At 58.8% G+C, this 21,309-nt stretch overlaps 2 protein-coding genes across 2 annotated transcripts in view; one reads left to right on the forward strand and one right to left on the reverse strand.

The window, feature by feature from the left end:
• Window positions 1-16,452, reverse strand: part of FSD2 (fibronectin type III and SPRY domain containing 2) — a 30,890-nt gene extending 14,438 nt beyond the window's left edge. The window contains exon 1 of the mRNA XM_037509952.2: window positions 16,307-16,452. The gene's annotated coding sequence lies outside the window, so the exon portion shown is untranslated. The remainder of the gene's footprint in view (window positions 1-16,306) is intronic.
• Window positions 3,633-14,967, forward strand: WHAMM (WASP homolog associated with actin, golgi membranes and microtubules). Its single transcript, XM_037509939.2, is given in 11 exon segments — window positions 3,633-4,181; window positions 5,619-5,792; window positions 7,483-7,633; window positions 8,591-8,760; window positions 9,319-9,484; window positions 11,455-11,639; window positions 12,772-12,858; window positions 13,067-13,162; window positions 13,341-13,579; window positions 13,581-13,723; window positions 14,150-14,967. Coding segments are annotated over 11 exon segments (2,262 nt in total). The 3' UTR covers window positions 14,452-14,967.
• Window positions 16,453-21,309: the final 4,857 nt, after the last annotated feature.

A 21,309-nucleotide genomic window follows, 5' to 3' on the forward strand; every position in this document is an offset into this window, starting at 1 on the left:
ACCAAGGACACTGCTGAGGGGAGCAGCAGGCGGCAGGAGAGGTCTGCGCGCCGTGTGGGGATCTCCCTGCCCGGCCGGGAATCGAACCCGCACTGCAGAGGCTGCGGACAGCTCCAAGCGCTGCGCTCAACCCGCTGCACCACTGGGGAGGAGGCCCTCTGCCAGGTTCTTAATTGAAACAGAATTTGGGGGAAAAGGAATGTTAACAGCAAATTGTCATTTTATAACTGATGAAACAGGCTTAAAAAACGTGATAAAACACAGTCTACCTAGAACAGACATTCTCCGGCTCTCCTGGGCCATGGGGGAGGCTGTTTTCAGTATTTGAGTCAAAGCAGGGAGTGAGGAGGCGGGGCCCGCACGCCAGGTGAGAAGGGTCACCTGGTCACCCCCCAACAGTTCAGCCGGGGGATGGCGGCACTCCGGCTCCAAACCGGCCTGAAACGACCCTAAAGACTCCGCAGGGCCGGCCAGCCCCGCTGCCTTGCGGCTGTCACACCCGGGCCGGCACCCAAGCGCCCGGCCACGTCGAGCCCTGGCGGCGAAGGCGCCCACCATTCCCCCGGCTCACTGTCTACACATCCCCACCGACGGGCTCTCCCGCCCCGGCCACTCCTGGGTCCCGGCTTCTGAGCGCTCGGGCCGCACCGCCGGAGCACGGCCGCCCGCACTTGCCTGCCGGCCTCGAGTCCAGCAAGTCCTCCCGCGACGGCGAGGTCCTGGCTTGCGGGGACCCGCAGGGCCCGGCCGCTCTCCCTCCCGGTGACCTCTGTGCGCCCCGCTCCGGCCTCCTGTCCGCTTCCGCAGGGGCAGCGCAGCCCGCGGTAACAGGAGCCGCTTCTGCAAATAGCAGCCGCCCGTGAGGGGCAGCCCAAATATAGCGCTGCCGCCAGCGCCGGCCTCCGAGTCCCAAGAGGTGACCGGCTGGCCCCTGACAGGCTCCCCTTCGCTGTGGCGCCGCCCAGGGGCTGGGGTGCCGGTCCAGTGGGGCTGGGGCCGTCCCTGCCAGGCCGGGGCGCTGCTGCAGGCCACCAGCTGGGGGGCTCGGAGCCCCCCGGGGCGGGTCCTTTCCCAAGTGTTTGGAGAACGTGACTTGATCACACGGAGCTTAAGTTTTTCCTCCTGCCATCCCATCTTTCGGGGAGCGGACCACTCCTGACTGGAAAAACGTGCAGGGGACCCTCCTCTTAGGGTCACAGGGTCATGGGCCTGGTCTCCAGGCCCCTGGAAAGTACCGGTTGGTGCAGCCATGAAGAGGCCGGGCACATGCAACCTCCAGGTCTTTGTCCCTCCCCAGCCTCCAGCCGGCCCCCAGCGCCCCTCACCCCAGCTGGATGTTGGCCTGGGGTGGGGGACGAGGTTCCCCTTCCTCCCCACCTCCTCCCTGAGCAGCTGGCAGGAGGCGCTAAGGGGATAAGGCAGGTCTAGCTGCTGGAGGGGGGGGATGAGGGGGAGTTTGGGGGGCAGGGAGGGGCGCCCAGCATGCTCTCCCCGCTCTCCTTGCTTACCCCCACCCTGCCCTGCCACCTCTCTTGCCAGGACCAGGCTGAGAGCCCCTCTGTTCCAGGGGGTCCCTGGCACTTTCCCCCAAGGCCCTGCTGAATCACCTCCAAGGGTCCCCAAATAAGGTCTCTACTTCATGCAGTGGCCTCGGGGCTCTGTCTTCCTGCAGGCTCACATCTTGGGGGGCAGTGCTGGGGTGCAGGTGGTCTCCAAGCAGCCACCGTCCACCCCCACACCAAAGCAGCCCACCCTCTCCTTAGGCCCCTCTGTCCCCCTGCGGGAAACACAGCAAGCAGTCTGGGCCCCGTGGAAGAGCCGCCCACTGGGCTTGGGGGGAGGGTGCGCTTCCCCCAAAGCAACAACAGCTGTCTCCAGAGAAATTGCCCCCCCTTCACCCCCAAGAATCCTCTTTTCTCCACTCGGACCCCTTTTTCCTCCAGTCAGAGCACGAAGAGGGTCTGAACATCCCCCTTAGAAGCCTGCGCAGCAACTGGCTCTCTGTTTTACAGCGATGGCTTTTGGGGGTCTCGGCCAGAATTTTTTAGAGACTTATTCGTTTATGCACACAAGAGCTGGGGTGCAGGCCAGGGGTGTGGGGGTGAGAGGATCCACCAGAGACAGAGCGGGGAGCAGAGCAGGCAGATCCACTGAAACCCGCTGCTGAGGGGAGCCGCGGGGAGACAGGAGGGGTCTGCTGCGCCCTGTGGGCAGCTCCCCGGCCGGGGATCGAACTCAGGCCGCAGTGGTGGCCCACAGCTTCATGGTGCTGCCTTAACCCCTGAGCACCAGGGAGGCCTCCCCAGAACTTTTTAAAGATACCACCACTGCAAGGCGGCCACAGCATGCCAACACTGACGGTGAAATAAAGTACCCCAGGAACACACACTGGGGGGGAACCCCGCAGAAGAGCAGGTCGGAGGCGCGGCGCTGTGTGGTCGCTGGCGGGGAACCGGGAGGAGCACGGGGTGGGGGGGGCAGCTCCCGCGCCCCTCGCAAGGGCCGAGCCAGCGCGGCAGGACGTGCCCGGGGTGCGCTGTATTCACACACACACACACACACACACACACGCGCGCGCACACGCGCGCACAGTGAGAGCAGTGTGCTCTGGCGTTGTGTCCCTTTTCTCTGCACCTCCGTGGCGGGGTCTGTCCTCGCACCCGGTCACCTGCGGTGAGCTCCGCGGGTGCCGCGCGCTGCAAATAGTGTCTTCAGTTTAGAAAGAAGCAAGAACCACCGCGACCCTGAGCGCTCACCGCGCGCCCTGAGCCCGGGGCACCCCCGCGCCTGCCCGGCCCGGCCCGGCCCGCACGGGAGGCCCCGCAGGCGGGACGGAGCGCCGCGTGACGCGCAGGAAAGGCCGGGACGCGCGGGGCCGGCGGGAGGGTCTCGGGGCGCAGGACCCTGCGCGCGCCCCTGACCCCCGCCCGGGCCCGGGGAGCGGCCCTCGGGGAGAGGCGGGGCCCGAACCTCCCGCCCGGCTCCGGGCTCCGGGCTCCGGGCCGAAGCCCGCCGCGCGCCTGTGCCCGGGAGCCCGGCCCGGTGTCCCCGCCGCCCGCCGCCGGCAGGTGCGCGCACGCGGGCGGAACCGGGGCGCCCGGTCCCGGGAGCAGACCCCGCGCCAGCCCCCCTATTCCCGCGACGGGCCCCGCGGAGCCGGGGTGTCGTCCAGCGGGGCGTCCGCGACTCGGACAGCGAGGAGGAAACGCGGAGGTTTTTAGCCTCCGGCGAGTCCGCGGTGCCCCCCCACGCCCCTTCCCCCGCCCCCCCCCGCACCCCGCTTCCAGCGCGGACCCCGCGCGCCCCCGCCGCGAGCCCCGCCGCCCGCGCGTGCCCGGGGGCCCGCGGACAGCGGGCGGCGGGCACACCCGCGCGGCCGAGGGCGTCGGGACCGGGCGGCGGCGCCCCCCGGGCCCCCCGGGCCTCGGGCCCAGACCCCGCGCGGCGGCCGAGGGCGGCGCGGGGCGCGGGCGGCGGGGCGCGGGGCGGCGCGGGGCGCGGGGCGCGGGCGGCGGGTCACGGGGCGGGCGGCGGGTCACGGGGCGGCGCGCCCTCCGGGCCGGGCCAATCGCGGGCGCCGCCGGGCCGGGCCGGGCCGGGCCGGGCCGCCCACCGGGAGCGCGGGCGCGGCCATGGCGGACGAGCCGCCCGACAGCCTGGACGGCTGGGTGCCGCTGCGCGAGGGCCTGTTCGCCGCGCCCGGGCGCCAGCGGCTGCGCTTCCTCGTGGCCTGGAACCCCGCGGAGGCCCGGTTCGCCGTCACCTGCCACGACCGCGCGGGGGCCGCGGGGGGCGCGCCCAGCTGGGCCGGGCTGCTCTCGGCCGCCGGGCTCCGCGGCGCGCACCGCCTGCTGGCCGCGCTGTGGCCGCCGCTCGAGCGCTGCCTCCCGCGGCTGCCGCCCGAGCTGGACGCGCCGGGCGCGGGCTGGGCGCGCGGGCTGTGGGCGCTGGTGCGGCCGGCGCGCGCGGGCCCGGGCGAGGCGGCGCTGCGGGAGCTGTGCGCGCGCCTGGAGCGCTACCTGGGCCGGGCGGCCGAGGGCTGCGGCGGCGCGGCCGTGCGCGACGCGCTCTTCCCGGGCCTGGGCGCCGAGGGCGCCGCCGCCGACTGCGAGAGCCCGCGCGAGTTCCGGGGGCGCGCCCTGCGCGCGCGCATGGCCGAGGCGGACGCGCGCCTGAGCCAGGTACGCGCCCCGGCGCCCCGGGCGGGAGGGAGCCGGTGCCGGGCGCCTCCGCCCGCGGGGAGTTCCTGGGGCGCCCCTGGGGCGCGCGGCTGTGGGGCGGGGGCGCGCGCACAGGCCCCGGCGCGCGCCCACCTAGGCGGGTGGGGGTCACCGGGGCGCACGGGGCGCCGTCGCCTGCCCGGCGTGGCTGGGAACTCCCTGCGGGAGGCCTCGCCAGCCTAGAGCCAGGACACTGTCGCGAGGGTGCCCTGAGAACTCGTGGAGTGTGGGGACACGAGGCGCGCCTGGGATCGCCCACCCCGGCTTCGCCTCGGGGGCTCGGGCCTCTGTGCCCTCTGCCCTCAGCCCTGCGCGGAAGCCAGGCCTGACTGTCACCTCCCCCGGAGCAGCTGGCCAGTCCGGCCATGTGGCTGCAGACACTGGCCAGCAGCTGCTGTTTCCGGAAAGCCAGGAGATACCGAAAGCGAAACTGAGTGGCTGGGAGCACCTCAGCAGGGAGGGAGCTTTACCCAGCCCAACTGGCAAAGCCTCGAGAGCAGTTTTCATCTTAGAAGAGGGCATCTGAGAGACGGAATAATTCACTATTTGGCAAAGTTACAGAATTTAAAGGGGGAGGGTGCAAGGAGAGTTGAGGAAAGGGTTTAGGAGAAACTGGCTCACAATGGGCCGAGTCAAGGCACTTGCCCCCTCGAACTTTTAAAAAAGGAGCGCACACACCTCTACGCTCAGGAAAGTGACGAGCGACAAGATGCCCACCGTGCTCTTCCCTCCAGCCCCCCAGGTCCACCGTGAGCATTCCACGGCTGCTCCTGGCCCTCTGCTCTGAGCGCTCGTGTGTCTGCAAGAACTCTGAGCCCCCCCTCCCTTGCTATTATAAAAGCCCCTGTGCTGTGAAAGTCTTCAGAAGCACGGTGCTGTACGAGCGCTGTAATATCCTTCCATGCATATGCCTTGATTTATTTGACCATTTTTGCCTGATTGGGCATTTTGGTTGGAGGACAAGAGTGTATTCATATCTCATCAGGGTTGGAAGCGGATGTGTTACAATTGCGGGCATGGTTTTTGTTTGCTGGTGTGATCCCGTTCGAGCTTGTGTGCCTTTTTTTTTTTTAGAGGCATGTTTTATTTATTTATTTATTTGTTTTGTTTGTTTGTTCTCTTTATACAAGCACTGGGTACAGTCAGAAGCGCGGGAGGGTGAGAGGATCCCCCAGAGCCAGAGCGGGGAGCAGAGCAGGCAGAAGGACCGAAGGACACTGCTGAGGGGAGCAGCGGGCGGCAGGAGGGGTCTGCGCCCCATGCGGGACCCTCCTCCGGTGGCCGGGGAGCAGCCGGGGATCAAACTGGCGCCACAGAGGCCGCGGGCAGCTTCGCAGCCCAGCGCTCAACCGCTGCGCCACCGGGGAGGCCCAAGCTTGTGTGCCTTTTGCCTTCTAGATTCTCCAGGGCCATGAAAAGGCCTGCACCATGGTGGTGCTGAGTGACCTCTACCGGGAGGAAGACCAGGCTTACCAGGACCTGGTCACCATGGCGACCACCTTCTTCCAGTATCTGCTGCAGCCCCTGAGGGACAAGCGAGAAGTTGCCACTTCCCATAAGCGTGACATCTTGGTATGTTTCCTTTGTGTTTTTATTTTCTCTGACTTAGTGGTTGTCACGTGGTGCTTCTTTGGTCACATTTAAGATTCGATCCGGTCCGCCCTATGTTGAGGTGAGAGTGTAGACAGGTTGAGTTTATTTTAAAAAGTTGATGAGGATGAAGACATTTACCTTGGTCGTCTTAACACGTTACGATTTCTGCTGGTTTCCAAGGGCCACACGCTGGCCCTGCCAGTGGCTTGTCTCGATGCTACGGGCTTCTGCTGTCTTCAGTCTCTGCAGACACACGTGGATTTCTCAGAAATAGGATGAAATTTTATTTGATTTATATTTTTAAAGATTTATTTATACAAGCACTGGGGTACAGGCCAGAGGTATGGGAGGGTGAGGATTCACCAGAGACAGAGCGGGGAGCAGAACAGGCAGACAGACCGAAGACACTGCTGAAGGGAGCAGCAGGTGCTACAGGAGGGGTCTGCCGCGCCGTGTGGGGATCTCCCTGGCCGGCCGGGAATCGAACCCGCACTGCAGAGGCTGCGGACAGCTTCACAGTGCTGCGCTCAACCCGCTGCGCCACCGGGGAGGCCCGAAATGGGATGAATTTTTAAATGGCCGGTTGTGACTCAGTAGCTCAGGCTCGAGTGGCGCTGTCATCACTCTTGATTGGGTCACTGGCCCAGGGTGAGGACAGGCCTGTCACCAGGTTACCAGCGGATGTGGGCCAAGGCTTGTCGCGCCCCCGGGCTCTGCCACTGAGTCAGAGACAACAAAGATCTCTTGCTCTCTGCCACCTACCTGGGCCACCCTTCCACGCTCGCCCCGGTGGTGCTGGCCGTGGGGTGAGCGCACCTGTGGGTGAGCCCCGGCTCACTAGCCTGGCAAGGAGCCGCTCTGCTCTTTGGCTTGAAAGTCAGCTGTTCGCAGTGTCCTTCCTGCTGTGTACGTTTTTTCTTTCTTTCAACACTAGCTTCACTGAGATGCAATCCAGCCCTACAAATCACCTCAAACGACCAGCTCAGTGGTTGTTAATCTACACAGTGTTGTGCAACCCTCATCACTCCCTAACCCCAGAATACTTTCATCACCCCTAAAGACACCCCGGGAGCCTGCTTCCAGGTCAGAACCTCATCTGGTTCTCCTCCTTCGCCCTCCCTGCCCGTCAGCGCGGACGCCCGGCAGCCTCCTCTGCCTCCTTGTTGTCCACGTTGTGGCCAGCTCTTGTTATTGTCTTTTTTATTCCAGCCGTCCTCGTGGGTGTGAAGTGGGGTCTCGTGGTGGTCCTCACTTCACGCCGCTGCCTGTGTGCGCGTCTTACATTGCTGGCTTTGCAGGGGGCTCGGACCCTGGGCAACAGAGGCTGGCCTGACCAGGGTGCACAGGCTCTGTCTCGGCTGGGGGATTACTTTCCCCTTCGGAAGAGTCACAGTGATGAGAGCCTCCTGCCATGTCCGGACAAGGAACCGTGGTGACAGCCACCCTTGGGTGCTGGTGCAGCCCCACAGAGAGCTCAATGCTTGCTGCCGCCCAAGTGTGTCTCACCAGTCCGCCTCTGTCCAGAAGCTCACGCTGGGCCCCGGCGACGTGGGGTTTTCCTCCTGCTGATGGGGAGCGGCTGGAGTGAAAGTTAATGACGAACAATCAAAGTGGGGGAATTAGGGGAGTTTCCTCTCCGTGTCTGACGCGCCACGCACTGTCTCCCTAGAAGTCCTTGCAGGAGGAGGCCCTGGGCCCTCGGCGGGTGGCTGTCCTGCAGAGGGAAGCGCAGGAGTGGACCCGCCAGGCTGAAGAAGCTGTCGCCGCCATTCAGGACATCACAGTGGACTATTTCAAAGAAACAGTGAGAGCGTTAGCAGGTAACACCTTGAAATGCGATACTGAGAGATGTGTACACTCCCTGCCTCTTCAGCCCTGGGCACTGCCATCCCAGGCGGGGAGGCAGGCAGAGGCAAGGTGCCATCGGTGGCGTGGGAGGGCTCTGAACAGCTGGCTTCAGGGCTGGGCGGCGTGAGGCTCTTACAGGCATGTGGGAAGGTGGTGTGAGGGAGGCCGGCAGGTGCCCCCGCCTGGCTTCTCTGGCCGGGCGAGGGGCTCAAGTTGCTGTAAATACTAGTCCCAGCAGGCAATGACTCGTCTGGGTAGGGTGGCTGAGCCGCTGCGTGCGTCCTGGAACAGCAGCCCCAGCTAGTCAGCATTGTCATCTACCGGCGGGAATTCCATGAGATAAACAAGACCTAAGACAGTGCGAGGTGCGTGGTGCCCTCTGGCCCAGCCCGGCCTCCTCATTGCCCTGCCGGCCTGGCCAGGCGCAGGCACCACAGTGTAGCAGCAGCTGCCTCTAACGGCTGGATCCATGGTCGATTCTTTTTTTCCCCCCAAGATTTACTTATTTATGCACACACGAGCTGGGGTGCAGGCCAGAGGTGTGGGTGATGAGCAGATTCACCCAAGACAGAGTGGGGAGCAAAACAGGCGGATCCACTGAAATCCACTGCTGAGGGGAGCAGCGGGGAGACAGGAGAGGTCTGCTGTGCCCTGTGGGTAGCTCCCTGCCTGGGGACTGAACTCGTGCTGCAGAGGCTGTGGAGAGCTTCACAGTGCTGAGACTTAACCCCTGTGCCACCAGGGAGATCCACATGGTTGATTCTTTTCTCTTGAAGAATGAGCTGTCTAGAATTTGATGCCATGTATTATTTTTGAGATAATGGAAAAGTTACAAAGGCTGTCCTGCTGGCTATACGGGAGGCGATTCACCAGTCTTTCTCTTTGCGATGACGTGTGACCTGTTTGTGGGGGCGGCTGTCACCCAACAGCAATGCAGAAGCAAATGCAGCAGGATGAGAAGAGGTTCGGCCAGGCCGCCTGGGCCACGGCCAAGCCCCGGCTGGAGCAGCTCAGCTGGATGCTGGCCCACGAGAGCCTGCAGCTCCTGCGAGCCAAGGAGCTGTGTCTCAGCCGCCGACGGGCCGAGCTTCAAGGAAAGGTGAGCTAAGAAGGGCCTTGCTTTCAACCTGTGCTGATACCACCTCCTTCTGCAGGCGCCGGCTCCTCACTGTACCAACACTTTTCCAGGAGATGAGAATTTGGGACACAGGTGGTTGGCGGCCATAAGTCCCCTTCGGTCGGGGTGTTTCTGGAGGGTGTATCGTGGGGTTCACGCGATAATGACAACATTGAGTGCAGGGGGGAAGGGGATGGGGCGCCGTGCTTTAGAGTGGGCCAAGGGATGTTTCCGGCACAGGGGGCTTCATCCTGCAGCCACCTGCCTGGTCTCCTGTGATGGAGGCCTGAGAGGCGGAGTTTGCTGTGGTACCTCAAACCCCATGGTTTCCTGTATTTCATGGTGACGTGGGTACTGGTGACAAATGTTGAACGATGCATCTTTGCTTCACTGAATGAAAGGGGAAGGTGTTTCTTCTCTAATCGCTTGCTTGTATTTGGTACTGAGCACGAAGTCGAAAGTAGCTCGAACACTCCCGAAGTTTGCTTTAAATATACTACTTATGTTAACATGCTCTTTTTTTTTTTCCATGAAAACAAGATGGAAGATCTTCCAGAGCAAGAAAAAAGTATAGATGTGGTAGATGAATTAGAAATACAGTGCTATGAAGTTCAATTAGAACTCTATGAGGTTAAGTTCGAGATGTTAAGATATGAAGAAATACTGCTTATTACACAGCTGGATTCCATTAAAAGACGTATAAAAGGTAAAATGTGTATTTTTTAAAAAGATTTATTTATGCATACAGGAACTGGGGTGTGAGCCAGAGCTGTGGGGGGTGAGAGGACTTACCAGAGACAGAGTGGGGAGCAGAACAGGCGGATCTACTGAAACACACTGCTGAGGGGAGCAGCAGGGAGTCAGGAGAGGTCTGCTGTGCCATGTGGGTAGCTCCCTGGCCGGGATCGAATGCAGGCGATAGCTTCATAGTGCTGACGCTTAACCCCTCCGCTGCCAGGGAGGCCCCTAAATACCATTCTTTAAAAACCAAAGCTAGATATCCTCTTTTTCATTCAATACACAACGGCTTTTCAATTTCAGTAAGTGATAAAAACATCAACAGTCTTAATGGCCACACAGTGATCTGTTATCTGGAGACGCCCAGCTCCCGGGCCTCGGCCGGCCTTGGGCAGGGCCAGACGCTGCCCCCAGAGGAGTATCTCAAGGTGGGATCCTGGGATAGGCCGGGCCGGGTCCACTCTTTGACACGCGGATGGAAACACAGCACAGTCATTTGGGACACATTTTCCCCTCGCCTGTCTTCTGACTTCTCAGTGTGGCCTCCAGACAGGCCGCACTCAGACGCCATCTCCACTCGCACGCTCTCCAGTGCCCGCCTTGTCCACAGGCCAAAGGCTTGTCCAGGCAAGTGAGGGACATGGTTTTGCACGTCCCACTCAGGGGCTTTGACATCTGTCTTTGGAACGTTCTCTTTCATCTGAAGGACATTATTATCTCTCATGAGTTGCTAACTGCTTCTCCCTGTTGTCTGCTTCTTGCCTGGCGGAATGCTCCATTTTATGAGCCTAGTCAGTGATTTTCCTGCTGTTGGTGTTGCCCTGCGGGTTCTCCTGGTCCCCAGATCACATCAGTGTCCGTGGAGCCGTCTGTCAGCGGCTCCGTGAGCTCCCTGACCAGGCGGGATCTGGTCGGACGAGGGCAGAAGCCAGCGCCCAGTGGCGGTCAGCGCTCCCGGCTGCTCCCTGCGTGCTGCCTGTCTCGCCCCCGGATTGATAATCTTGATTTCCATCTACGCGCTTCCCCTGGTTTGTGAGCCATGGTCCCGGCACCTACCGAGTTGCACCCCTTGGAGGTGACCCAAGTGCCCTGTCGGCGAGGGACCGTCCTCATCGCCCTGCTCCCCTCGAGCTGTCTATTTCCACTCCTTTCCTCTTCCAGATGAGCTTTACAGTCACGCTGACACGTTCAAAACTAAGCACTCATTAGAATTTTTACTGGGATCGTGCTTTAAGCTCGAGGCTACCTAGGGCTCAACTGTCCTTGACAGGGTGAGTCTTCCCCGCCCAGGGCTGGGCCCCCACCTGCCCCAGCTCTTCTGCCGAGGCGCCTCCAAATTCCGTGCTCTCTGCCAGGGGCCTGAGCCCTTCTCTTCAGGGTCAAAAACCGCAGCAGCTGCAGCACTTTCCATAGTTAGGGGACAACGATTTCAGGGCAGTGCCTCGGGAGGAGGCGGCCAGGTCGCGGCGCCCTCGGGTGGCACCTAGAGGCGTGGGGCGGGCCGGGCACCCCTCCTGCGGGGCTTCGGCTTGTTACATCAGCATGTTTTTTAAGCTTTCTTTAGAATGTATTTAAAAACATGTACTAAATGTCTGAAGGCACCTTACTGACATACTGCGTGGGCGTACACGCCGCCTTTCTGGAGGCCGGTCTGACGCTATCCGTGCCTTGAGCATCCATTTGCTAAGGAAGCAAAAAAAAATTCACACAAAAATTTGCATCCAGCAAGACGGCTACTAGCAGGACACAGGGTCAGGGCAACAGCAGAGGGTGCTTAAATCAGGATCAAGCAGAGGAGCCCGGGTCGCCATTAAAGTGGCTCCTGTGGCAGGGGAACGTCCTGCTGACGCTGCCCCGGGGCCACGCGTGCTCCTTACTGTCCCTCATGAAACATATTTTTTATGCTAAACATGTCTTCACTCGCTGTTCCGTTTCCAGAGCAGCTGGAGGAAGTCGTCTACCACGACCCGTGCGAGAGTCCGGAGGAGCTGCGGGCCTGCCAGGGGGCCCTGGGCCTGCCCGGGGAGAGCGCCGAGGTGGAGCGGCTCCGCAGGCGCTGCCGGCAGCTGGAGACCCGCAGGGGCCGCCTCTGCGCCCGGAGGGCCCAGCTCAGGAACAGAAAGGTGGGCCTGGCCGCTGCCCCTCCTGGGCGGCCACTTTTACAACAGACCAAGAGCTTCTGCCGCACGCGGTCACCCTCGACGACGACGGGGGGTGCAGAGACAACGACGGGGGTGCAGAGACAGGGTGACTGCGACAACGGGTGCAGACACCAGAGGGCGCGGACACCAGAGAGCGCAGACACCAGGGCGACAGCGACGGTGGGGCCGGGGGTGGGGGACTCAGATGCTGGGGTTACAGTGAAGATGCATTTTAAATATTTCCTTAAAAAGATTGCTGGCTGGGGGGCAGGGGACAGAGGGAGGGGAGCACAGAGGACGGTGGGTGCACCGTGGAGGAACGGTGATAGGGTGCCCTGATATTGCCTCAAAAGATAAATGAGTTGATAGAAACAGAGAAACCGATGGTTAGTGCCTGTCGTGGGCCAAAGGGCAAGGCTTTGGACCGATTTTCTCTGCAACTGCTAAATAAATAGGCGAGTAAGTAATGGGATTAGAGGAAACCTTCCTCCTTACTTGGGGGTCTCAGCACGTGCCAACCGCCTCTGGGCTTGAACTCACCCAGCTCACGTCCCTGCACACCCGGGGGCTTTTGGAGTCGCAATAGTTAGAAACTCCTACTAGTCATCCAGGGTAAAGTCTACAGCTTCATTATAAATTACTGAGTTTACAGTGTCAGCCAGATGAGCTGGGCTCATGTTCAGTCCCTAAACAAGTGGCCTTCCCCTGAGTGGTCAGACCCGCGATTCCGCAGAAAGGCAGTATACGGGGCCCCGCAAGCTGAAGGTAACTTTTAATGTAACTCCAGGGCCTTGTAGGTCGGAGGTGCTTGTGTAGGTAGGTCGGGAGATAGAATTATTTATCAGCCTGTGAGGGAATGTGTTTAAAATGACCCCGTGAACACAGCCTCAGGCCACACACCATTTACGAAGCGGGCGCTGCCTGTGCCTTCTCCTTCCTCTGCTGGAGGTTTTGTCTTCATTTCAATTCACCACATCCCAGGTGAGGCCCGTCCCTCAGGAACAAAGGCGCTGAGAGCAGCCCAGGGGCCACACCCACGCGCCCTGTTCTCACCCCTCACCTGGACACCAGAGTGTGGGCGCGCTCACCCCAGCTGGGACCTGTATCCCCGCAGGACCAGTGCAAGCAGAGCCACCAGCTCAGGCTGCAGCAGGCCTCGGAGCGAGCCCGGCGCATCCAGCAGCACCACGGCGCCCAAGCGGTGAGTGCCCGGGCGGTGAGCGCCCAGGCGGTGGGTGCTGGCAGGTGCTGCGGCCCGTGGGGGTGGGGGTCACCGAGTGAAGCTGAGGCTGCAGCCTCAGCCAGGTCGGGGCCCAGAGCGAGCAGGGGAAGGTGATGACCTCAGGTCCCAGCCTCTTTCTCCAGACTTATTTTGAGACACTCACAAGTGTTTGCTCGTTTAAATATAGAAAAGGGACAAAATAAAAGAAGAGGAACTCAAGAAACAGGAGTGGATACACCAGGAACGCCAGAAAACACTGCAGCGGCTGAGAGCATTTAAAGAGGTAGGTTCCAGAAATGACGGCCTCGCTGCCTCCCTGGAGACACCTGTGCTGGGAGGGGCATGTGGGTGGCTCTGGCGCTGTTTCAGCGGCATTTGGGCCCGACCCCCCACGCCCACCTGCCCGCCCGCTGGGGGGCAGCACTTCTGCGAAAAGTTTCTCACACAGTTTTGTTTTCCAGAAACATCCTGATCAGTCCACACCAGAGACTGGCCCAGATCCTGGGGCTGCAAACCTGCGGGGTGGGCTCGGCCACCAGCTGCCCTCACCCACGTGCCCGCCCCCTGTGCCCTCCAGGGAAGCAGGGAGTGAGGCAGGCTCCCCGGGTCAGGATTGTCCTACAGCCACCCCTGAGCAGACGCCGGGTCCTCCTGAGGGCCAGACACACTGCAGATCCAGCCAGGGCGTGTCCCCACCCCCACCCCCCCCCTCCTCCTCCACCACCACCACCACCCCCGCCTCTGCCCGGCTGGACTCCAGGAGGGGAGGATCAGCCGCTCCCACTGCTGTGCTACTCGCCGGCTGGGACGCCACCCCAATTCTCAGACACTGCTAAAGGCCCAGGTAACCGGCTGGGATCTGCCCCTCTGTGGGACTCGCCCCTGCCCCTGAGCTCTGGACCGTGGCTGGCATCTCCTGTTCTCTTGATGTCCAGACTTCCCTGCAGCCCTCCCGGGCCCAGGGCTGGGCTCTTGGTGCAGTCAGGTAGCTGCGTCCAGGCCTGCTAAGTGCAAACTCCTGGATGCAGCTCCCAGTCATCCCGGCTGGCAGAGCCCCCCAGTTCCCATCTCTTCGGGCTTCAGTCTGGGCTGCACGGAGCAGTGCTCGAAGCCGCCGCCCCAGGAGGGTGTGCGGGCCGCGGCCTGGGAGGCGTGGAGGATGCACACCGGGCGGCCAGGGCGGCTGCTGTGTAGATGTGGGTGGGCTCCACGCCACTGGCCCCGAGGCCTCTGGGCAGGAGGCCCTGACGGCTCTGCTGCTCCGTTTCAGGCTCCATGGACGAGGTCTTGGCCTCCTTAAGGCGAGACAGGGCCCCTCTCAAGAAAGTGGACACGCCCGCGCCCTGCACCTCGGTCAACCAGCACATTCTGGCCGCCATAAGGCAGGGGGTCAAACTTAGGAAAGTGGCCCCTGAGGGTGGCCGGAGCCCCGGCAGCAGTCCCCCCAGCGACCTGGAGCGCAGCATCCGGGCGGCCCTGCAGCGGATCCAGCGGGTGGCGGCCGACTCGGAGGAATCGGGGGACTCGGGGGAGGAGGCCGTGGAGCTGAGCCCCGGCGAGTGGGACCACTGAGCCCGGCCCCGGCCCTGGCACCCCCTGGCGGGCAGGAGGCCGTGCGGACAGAGGCCATTTCTGGAGAAGGTGCCAGAGGTCTGGCCAGTCCCGGGGGGAAGCAGGGCAGGGAGGCCTGGCCAGGCCCTGTCTGGGGAAGTTCCACACTCCGGCGAGCCGCGTGGGGCAGGGGCTGTAGCCGGCGCCGCGGGTCTGAGCCTGAACATCATCCTGGCAGGGGTCGGAGGAGCTTGCCTCCACCGAGGGACTGTTCTAAGCATCTGCCGTGACAGTTCATGTATCAAACACCACAGAGCCTCGTAGTAAAGGAGTATTTATCACGCACGCGTCACTCTGAGGAAACGGGTCTGGCTTCTGGGCTGACAAGATGTGTAGCCCCTCCTGCCCCGCGCCGTGTGTTTTAGCAGCATCTCAGCGAAACATGTTTAAGCAAAGCCCAGGGCAGGGAACACTGGCCCTCAGGACTGACATCTCAGCTGGAGCCGGCGTCCCCCTTTGCGACGGGCAGGCGGAGCGGTTTGGGCCAGTCTGCTCCTCCCTCCAGCACCCCTGCCCTCACAGCTGCGCCCCATCCTGGCTCCCAGAACAGGGACAAGCAGAGGAAAGTGTTTTGCACACCAGCCCTCCCTCCTGACTCTCAAGGCGCTGGCCGGGGGCCATCTTCCAGCGCGGCGGCCTGGCCTGCCCCTGGGTGGGAGCGTGGTCACTGCCGGCGAGCAGGGTGCTGGTGCCCGCTGGACTGCCCCGGCCACTCCCTCACAGATTTGGGGCCTGCCCTGGGGGTGCTGCCCCAATAACCGCTGGGTCCAGAACCCTGAGGCAGTTCAAGCAGCCGTGCCCAGGCCTCCTCCCCACACCACAGGCCTCACTGGCCACCACAGCGTCTCCCCAGAAGGAATCTGATCTTTTTAAAAATGCCAGAATCAAAGCCTCAGAGGGCTTCCCTGCACCCCCCCACCCCCCGCAGCCCCACTCATGCTTGGGAGCTGGCCTCATCCTTCTGCCAAAGCCTCTGGAGGGTGCCATGGCGACCACTGTCAGCAGATGCCCAGGCAGAGCGCCCCCTCCCCCCGCCCACACAGCAAAGGAGCCCTCGCTGGGCATCCCAGATGCCAACTTCAGTGGCCTGGCTCTGTCCCCAGCAGGTTTTGCCCCAGCAACACCGGCCACTTGCTGGCCGCCCAGTGAGCCCCCAGCCTCTGCCCCCAATGCGGCAACCCACCCACCAGCTCGGTCTCAAGCCCAAGGCATCCTGCTCCCTCAAGTCTCCCCCACCCCGCTTTCCCTTACCGAGCCCTGGTGTCCATGTGCTCGTCCTGGACCCCAGTCATGCTGCCCACTGGGGCCTCGTCTGATATTTCCGAAGCCAGCCAGCTGACCTGGCGCGGCCTTGGGGCGGCCCCAGAGGCCTGTCAGACTCGCTTCCATTCGCCGGCCCCCTCCCTCAGCGCCGGCCGAGCAGGCGTTAGCAGGAGCCGCGAGCTGCTGACAAGGGGCCTGGCTAGGCACTCACAGCGCAGGCCCTCAGCCCGCGGGGCTGCCAGAGGTGTGGGGCGACCTTGCCCCCGTAACCACCAGCAGCAGCTTGGGAGTGAAACGGAAACAGCGTGAGGGACCTCACAGCCACGGGGCCTCACTCAGGGCTGCGAGACGGCACAGGCTCGGGGTGCAGAGACAGTGGCTCCGTGACAGAGAGAGGGAGAAGGAGCTGTTCCTAAGGTCACACACGGCCGCTGTCGTGCCCCAGAGTGTCCAGTCGCCACCAGCCCAAACCACAGCTGCTCGTGGAAGTGGTGCTGCCCCTCTGAGGGGGGCCTGGAGCTGGTGGCGCCGCGGGAAGCGCGACCCAACTCACCTGTGGCTGGGGTGGTCCCGGGCCGCGTCACACGTGTCTCTCCTGCAGCTTCTGAGTTCAGACAAACCTTCTCAGATCCACCCTCCAGGCCCACAAAGCCTTCTCAAGCCGGGCCAGGCTGCCTGGAGCAGCTCCTGAAGCCCGCTGACCCCCTGCAGGGCCCCTTTCCACACCAGCTGTTTCCAAGGCCTGATCAGGCCCGTGTGCTGGGCCTGCTTGTGCCACGGGAACTCAGGCCTGGTTCATTCCAAAACCAGCTCAGGACACAGGACCAGATCCTGGGGGTGTCTGAGCTGCCCAGTGCTTTCTGTGTGGGAGCTGGTGGGGGAGCTGCCATTTCTGAACAGGGCTGCCAGGTTCAGTCTGGCCCATGTGTCCCCCAAACCACTGTGGCTTTTCCCTCTTTTTTCCTCTTTAAGCCCAAATCCGGCTGCCATGGCAAAGTCCAGGCTGATGCAGCTCAGCTGGGGGCTGCTGTTACATGTCCAGGTGGCGCCGACCGTCCTCCAGGCCTGCGGCTGGCACGATACTGGGGGCTGCCACGGAGGCGCGGGGGCTGCGTTCCTCCTGGCTGCCCTGGGGGAGAAGAGGTTCAATGATGAGATGAGATTTTAGAATAGAAAAAAAAAAAGGTTTAAATATCTTCTAGAAATGGGCCCGTAACAACTTCTTTGCCCTTCCCAGCCACAGTGCCCCTCGAGTCATTGCTCGCTTCCTTTAAATAAACTTTACTTTTTAGAATAAGGTTTGCTTCTCTGTTTACTTAGCTAAAAAATGTTTGTGAATTCCTTTTTAAAAGTACTTTTGCATATAAGAACTGGAGTGCAGGCCAGAGGAGCGGGTGTGTGTGTGTGTGTGTGTGTGTGTGTGTGTGTGTGTGTATTCCCCACAGACAGAGTGGGATGCAGAACAGGCAGACTGACTGAAATCCACTGCTGAGGGGAGCAGTGGGGAGACAGGAGAGGTCTGCTGCACCATGTGGGTAGCTTCCTGGCGAAGGATCAAACTCAGGCCGCAGTGGTGACAGCCTGAAACCCAGCCCCTAGGCCACCAGGGAGGCCCCTGAGATTCCTTTTCATGGTTTTGCCTCCGTGAGGTGAGAACCTGTGGTGGTTCAAAGGCTACACTGACCTGCATGCTGGCTCAGGATGTGAGTCACTCCTCCTGCGTATGTTTTGGAAAAGCTGGGTCCATTCCTGCCCAGCACCCGAGAACGTCCTGGGAAACCAGTTCCTGGTTGAACACGTGTCCAAGGTTGGCCCCGCCCCCCTCACGGCCAGGAACACGAGGACCCCTGAGCTGCCTTCGCTCAAGCCCCTCAGGAGAACAGCCTAGAGCCTGGCACAGCTGGGTCGGCCTCCTCGGGCAGCGGCTGACCAGCCCAAGGGGCAGGAGACTGTGAATCCCCATCACAGTGTGGCCGGAAATGCCGCTGAGGCAAGGGCCCACCCACACTTTAGTCAGGAAGTGACCCCAGGTCTCCGGCCAGCCCTCGGGGGCCAGGGCCTTCAAAACACCTGCGAGGGCGCACAGTGCTTAGGGAGACCCAGAGACGGATGCGGGCACAGATAAAACCCACAGGGTACCATCTCCCTCAACATGAAAAGACAGTTTGACAAGGCACGCTGAGGCACGCTGAGGCACGCTGAGGCACGTGAGGCACGTGAGGCACGTGAGGCACACGAGGCAGAAGCTGCCAGGGACACAGAGTACAGACAGGATGGGTCAGCGAGGCCAGCGAGCTCGCCTCAGCCTTTGATGGGGCAACTGAGGTTCACGATGATGTCAATGATGAGGTCAGACGCATGCACGTACACTGAATTTTCCTTCTTGAAAAAAGTACACCTTTGTTCCCAGTTTCCTGGGGACATTTATGAAAATTAACGATTTATTAAGAAAACACCAATCAACTCTAAAATGAAGAAATTGTACAGGCCAATATCCTCTTTGACAGTAATGCCATGAAAGTAGAAATTCCTAACAAACATTAAAAACACCAACAAATATTAAACTCTCTGGAAATTTGAAAGTATATTTTCAAATATCTCTTTAGTAGAAAGTAAAACCAAACCTGACATTATAAATTATTGATAACTTAGAATACCTACCTAGACACTTACGGGGCGTGGATAAAGGGCATTCAGAGGAGAAGGCATCGCCTTACAATGCCAGGACTACGGAACAGCAAGAAACAGTCCACGTGGCTTTCAAGCAGGTGAAAACATAACAAAAGGAGGAAATTAAAAGAATAAAAACACTCCCCGTCACAAAACAGAAAACGAACATCTAAGCCCCAGTGTTGAAAGACCAATAAAATAGTTCTGGAAAAACCAGCTGGGATACAGAGGGAAAGCTCGGCCACCCAAGACGGTGGGTGGGCCACAAAGGGGAGACCTCGACCCAGGCTAACAAACTTGCAAATCTTAACAGAATCATCATTTAGGGAAATTTAAATTTTCAAAATCTTACAGAAAAGGAAGAAAGTTTGAAAAGCCCAGGAAACAATGAAAACACTTCCAAGAATTATTGATACTGACTAGACTTGGACAGCTTTAGACATATTATAAAAAGTTCAAGAAGCAAAAAAATTCAAATAGTAATTGTTTCAGGGCACAGAAAACAGAGAGAAAGGGCTTCCCAAATATTTTCTCTCTCTCTTACAAAGCAGGTAACGCAAACCCAATACCAATACTTGACAAAGACAACAAAGTTTCCATCTTGATGTATTTCAAAATAACACAAGCAAAGCAATTCCAGAATATTTTCTTATTTTAAAGCTCTTGTTTTTATTACACAGGTAATATGCAAGTCTCATAGGAAATACAGGTACGAACCAACCCATCCTAAGTAACCACTGTCAACAATGGAGATGACTATTTCGAGAATAAAAAACTACAACTAAATCAGGTTGTCCTAGAAATGTGGAGAGGAGAGGGTATAATGATGTCGACAAATTGAATAAAGACGCCTCCTCTTAAGTCGTAATAGAGAAACAACATTTGATACCTGGGTAGAGGGGAAGAAAAAGCCATTTGATAAAATTCCATGTCCACTCGTGGAATTTATTTATTCAGTCCATTTATTCATTCAATAAATAAATCTAAGGATTAAGACTATCTTATGCTAAGAGTCAAATTGATACTTCTGGGGAAACACCAGAGGTATTCTTGCTAAGTGAAAAATATATATAAGAACCTACAATCCAACACAATCACGTATGCATTATTTTAACAATATCCTAAAAGTACCGGTCGTCACGATGAGATAAGAAAGTAAAATATGCTTCATTCAGTTCAGCCACTGAGGCAAGCCACGTGGTCAGAGCAAGCTTTTCTTGGTCGTAAAATGGAAGGTGTCTTGCTGAGGGTAGCTAGTGAAGAAAGTGGTCAACCAGAGACTTCCAGAAATAGTAAATTCTGTACCATCTGAAAGCAGTTCATTTGAAAAAGCACTCTTTAAGATTAAAGGGAAATGTTTTCTGATGAAACACAAACTTCATTTAGTATAGGCTCTCTATATAAACAATTACAAATTGAGTATTATTTGTCAGAGAGTGACATCAAATTGCTCGAGAAAGATGTAGCTCGTTTTAAATTAGGTTTTGAGTAGACAGATTAAAATTCTATTTCAAATATAAACTTTTTTAAATAAATACTTTTGTATCCAAAAGCAGTGAAATATGCTTATTAAAAATACAGAGGTAAAATGACCATCACTACCCAGAACTGTTTATCTACCTGAAAAAGGCAAAAAAGTTACAACAACAAAACTATTCGATCAGGCAGAATTCAGCGGCTGGGCAGTTACACAATCAATACCCACCCAGTTCCGTGGACGAGCGCACAAGCAAACCCTCTGTTAGCAGCGTGAAGGGGGAGGTAGATTGACGTGGACGGACGTGGGAAGGTGTCCGAGATCTATTGCCAAGTGAGAAACCCACGGAGCAGAAAGGCTGGCCAGACTGTCACAAGGATAAAACATATTGAGAGGAAAACACCAAGAAATGCGCATCAGCTGCTGACTCCTCTCGGGGCAGAGGGACCTTCATAATCGGGAGCTTTCGGTTTCCACACTCTGCTGTTTCATGCTTGCATTGACACAATTTTCATTTAATATTTTAAATCAGAAAAATCAATGGATTTAATTTCCACGGTAAAGAGTGCTGGTCACGTTAAGAATAAGTGGTTGGGAAATATAATGGAGGAGTTTACCATCCTAACCACGACTACCAAACTCCCTAGCTAGAAAAAATAATCCAACAGACAAAAAATAATACTTTAAAAATTGATGAAAGGTTAAATATGATAAAGATGTTAATTCTCTACAGCGACCTGCACGTTTTATGCCATCCAAGTTCCACTTCTTCCAAACCCGAAACCAAGTTTCTTTTGGAAATAATAACATATAAAATCTACTAGAAAAATTTTGAAAAAGTCTAATTAGTGGAGACACTTCCAGGACAACCGCAGATGTGGAAGGAGCTGGGCAGCTGGCTGGCCGCGTGTCCAGAGACCACTTCCCGCCACAGAGCGAGAGCCCCAGAAAGGGAGCTCAGGGCGACGTAGAAGATGACACTGGGCGGGTAAGGGATGTAACTGTCTAGAAAGAGGCAACAAAACACCAGGAAGCACCCTCTGGGGATGCACCACGCACGGGGGCCCGGGAGAGCCCAGCGGCGACCCGTCAGGCGGTGCCCTCCAGGAAGGGCGGCTCGGAAGCTTCCCCAGTCCGCACAGCCTTACTCGGCCACTTATGCAACTTTTATTTATTTTAAGGATATGGGGGAAAAAACCAGAAACCAATGAGATAGTTAAAAACCTTATTAGAAAATTTGAGAAGAAAAACACACAGTCTGGTAAGCATTTCTGTTAGGGAGGGTCACATTTTGATGCAAAAAGTGGATGTGGACACTCGCGCCCAGCCCCACGGCTGACCAGGGCCCGGTGGGAGGACAGGCTCACACTTTGCTGGTGGAAGTGTAATTTGGTATCATCTTTCTGGAA

This window comes from Talpa occidentalis, unplaced genomic scaffold (assembly GCF_014898055.3).
Source record: "Talpa occidentalis isolate TD23 unplaced genomic scaffold, MPIMG_talOcc4v2.1 talOcc4.14, whole genome shotgun sequence".
In the NCBI taxonomy this organism is placed as follows: domain Eukaryota; kingdom Metazoa; phylum Chordata; class Mammalia; order Eulipotyphla; family Talpidae; genus Talpa; species Talpa occidentalis.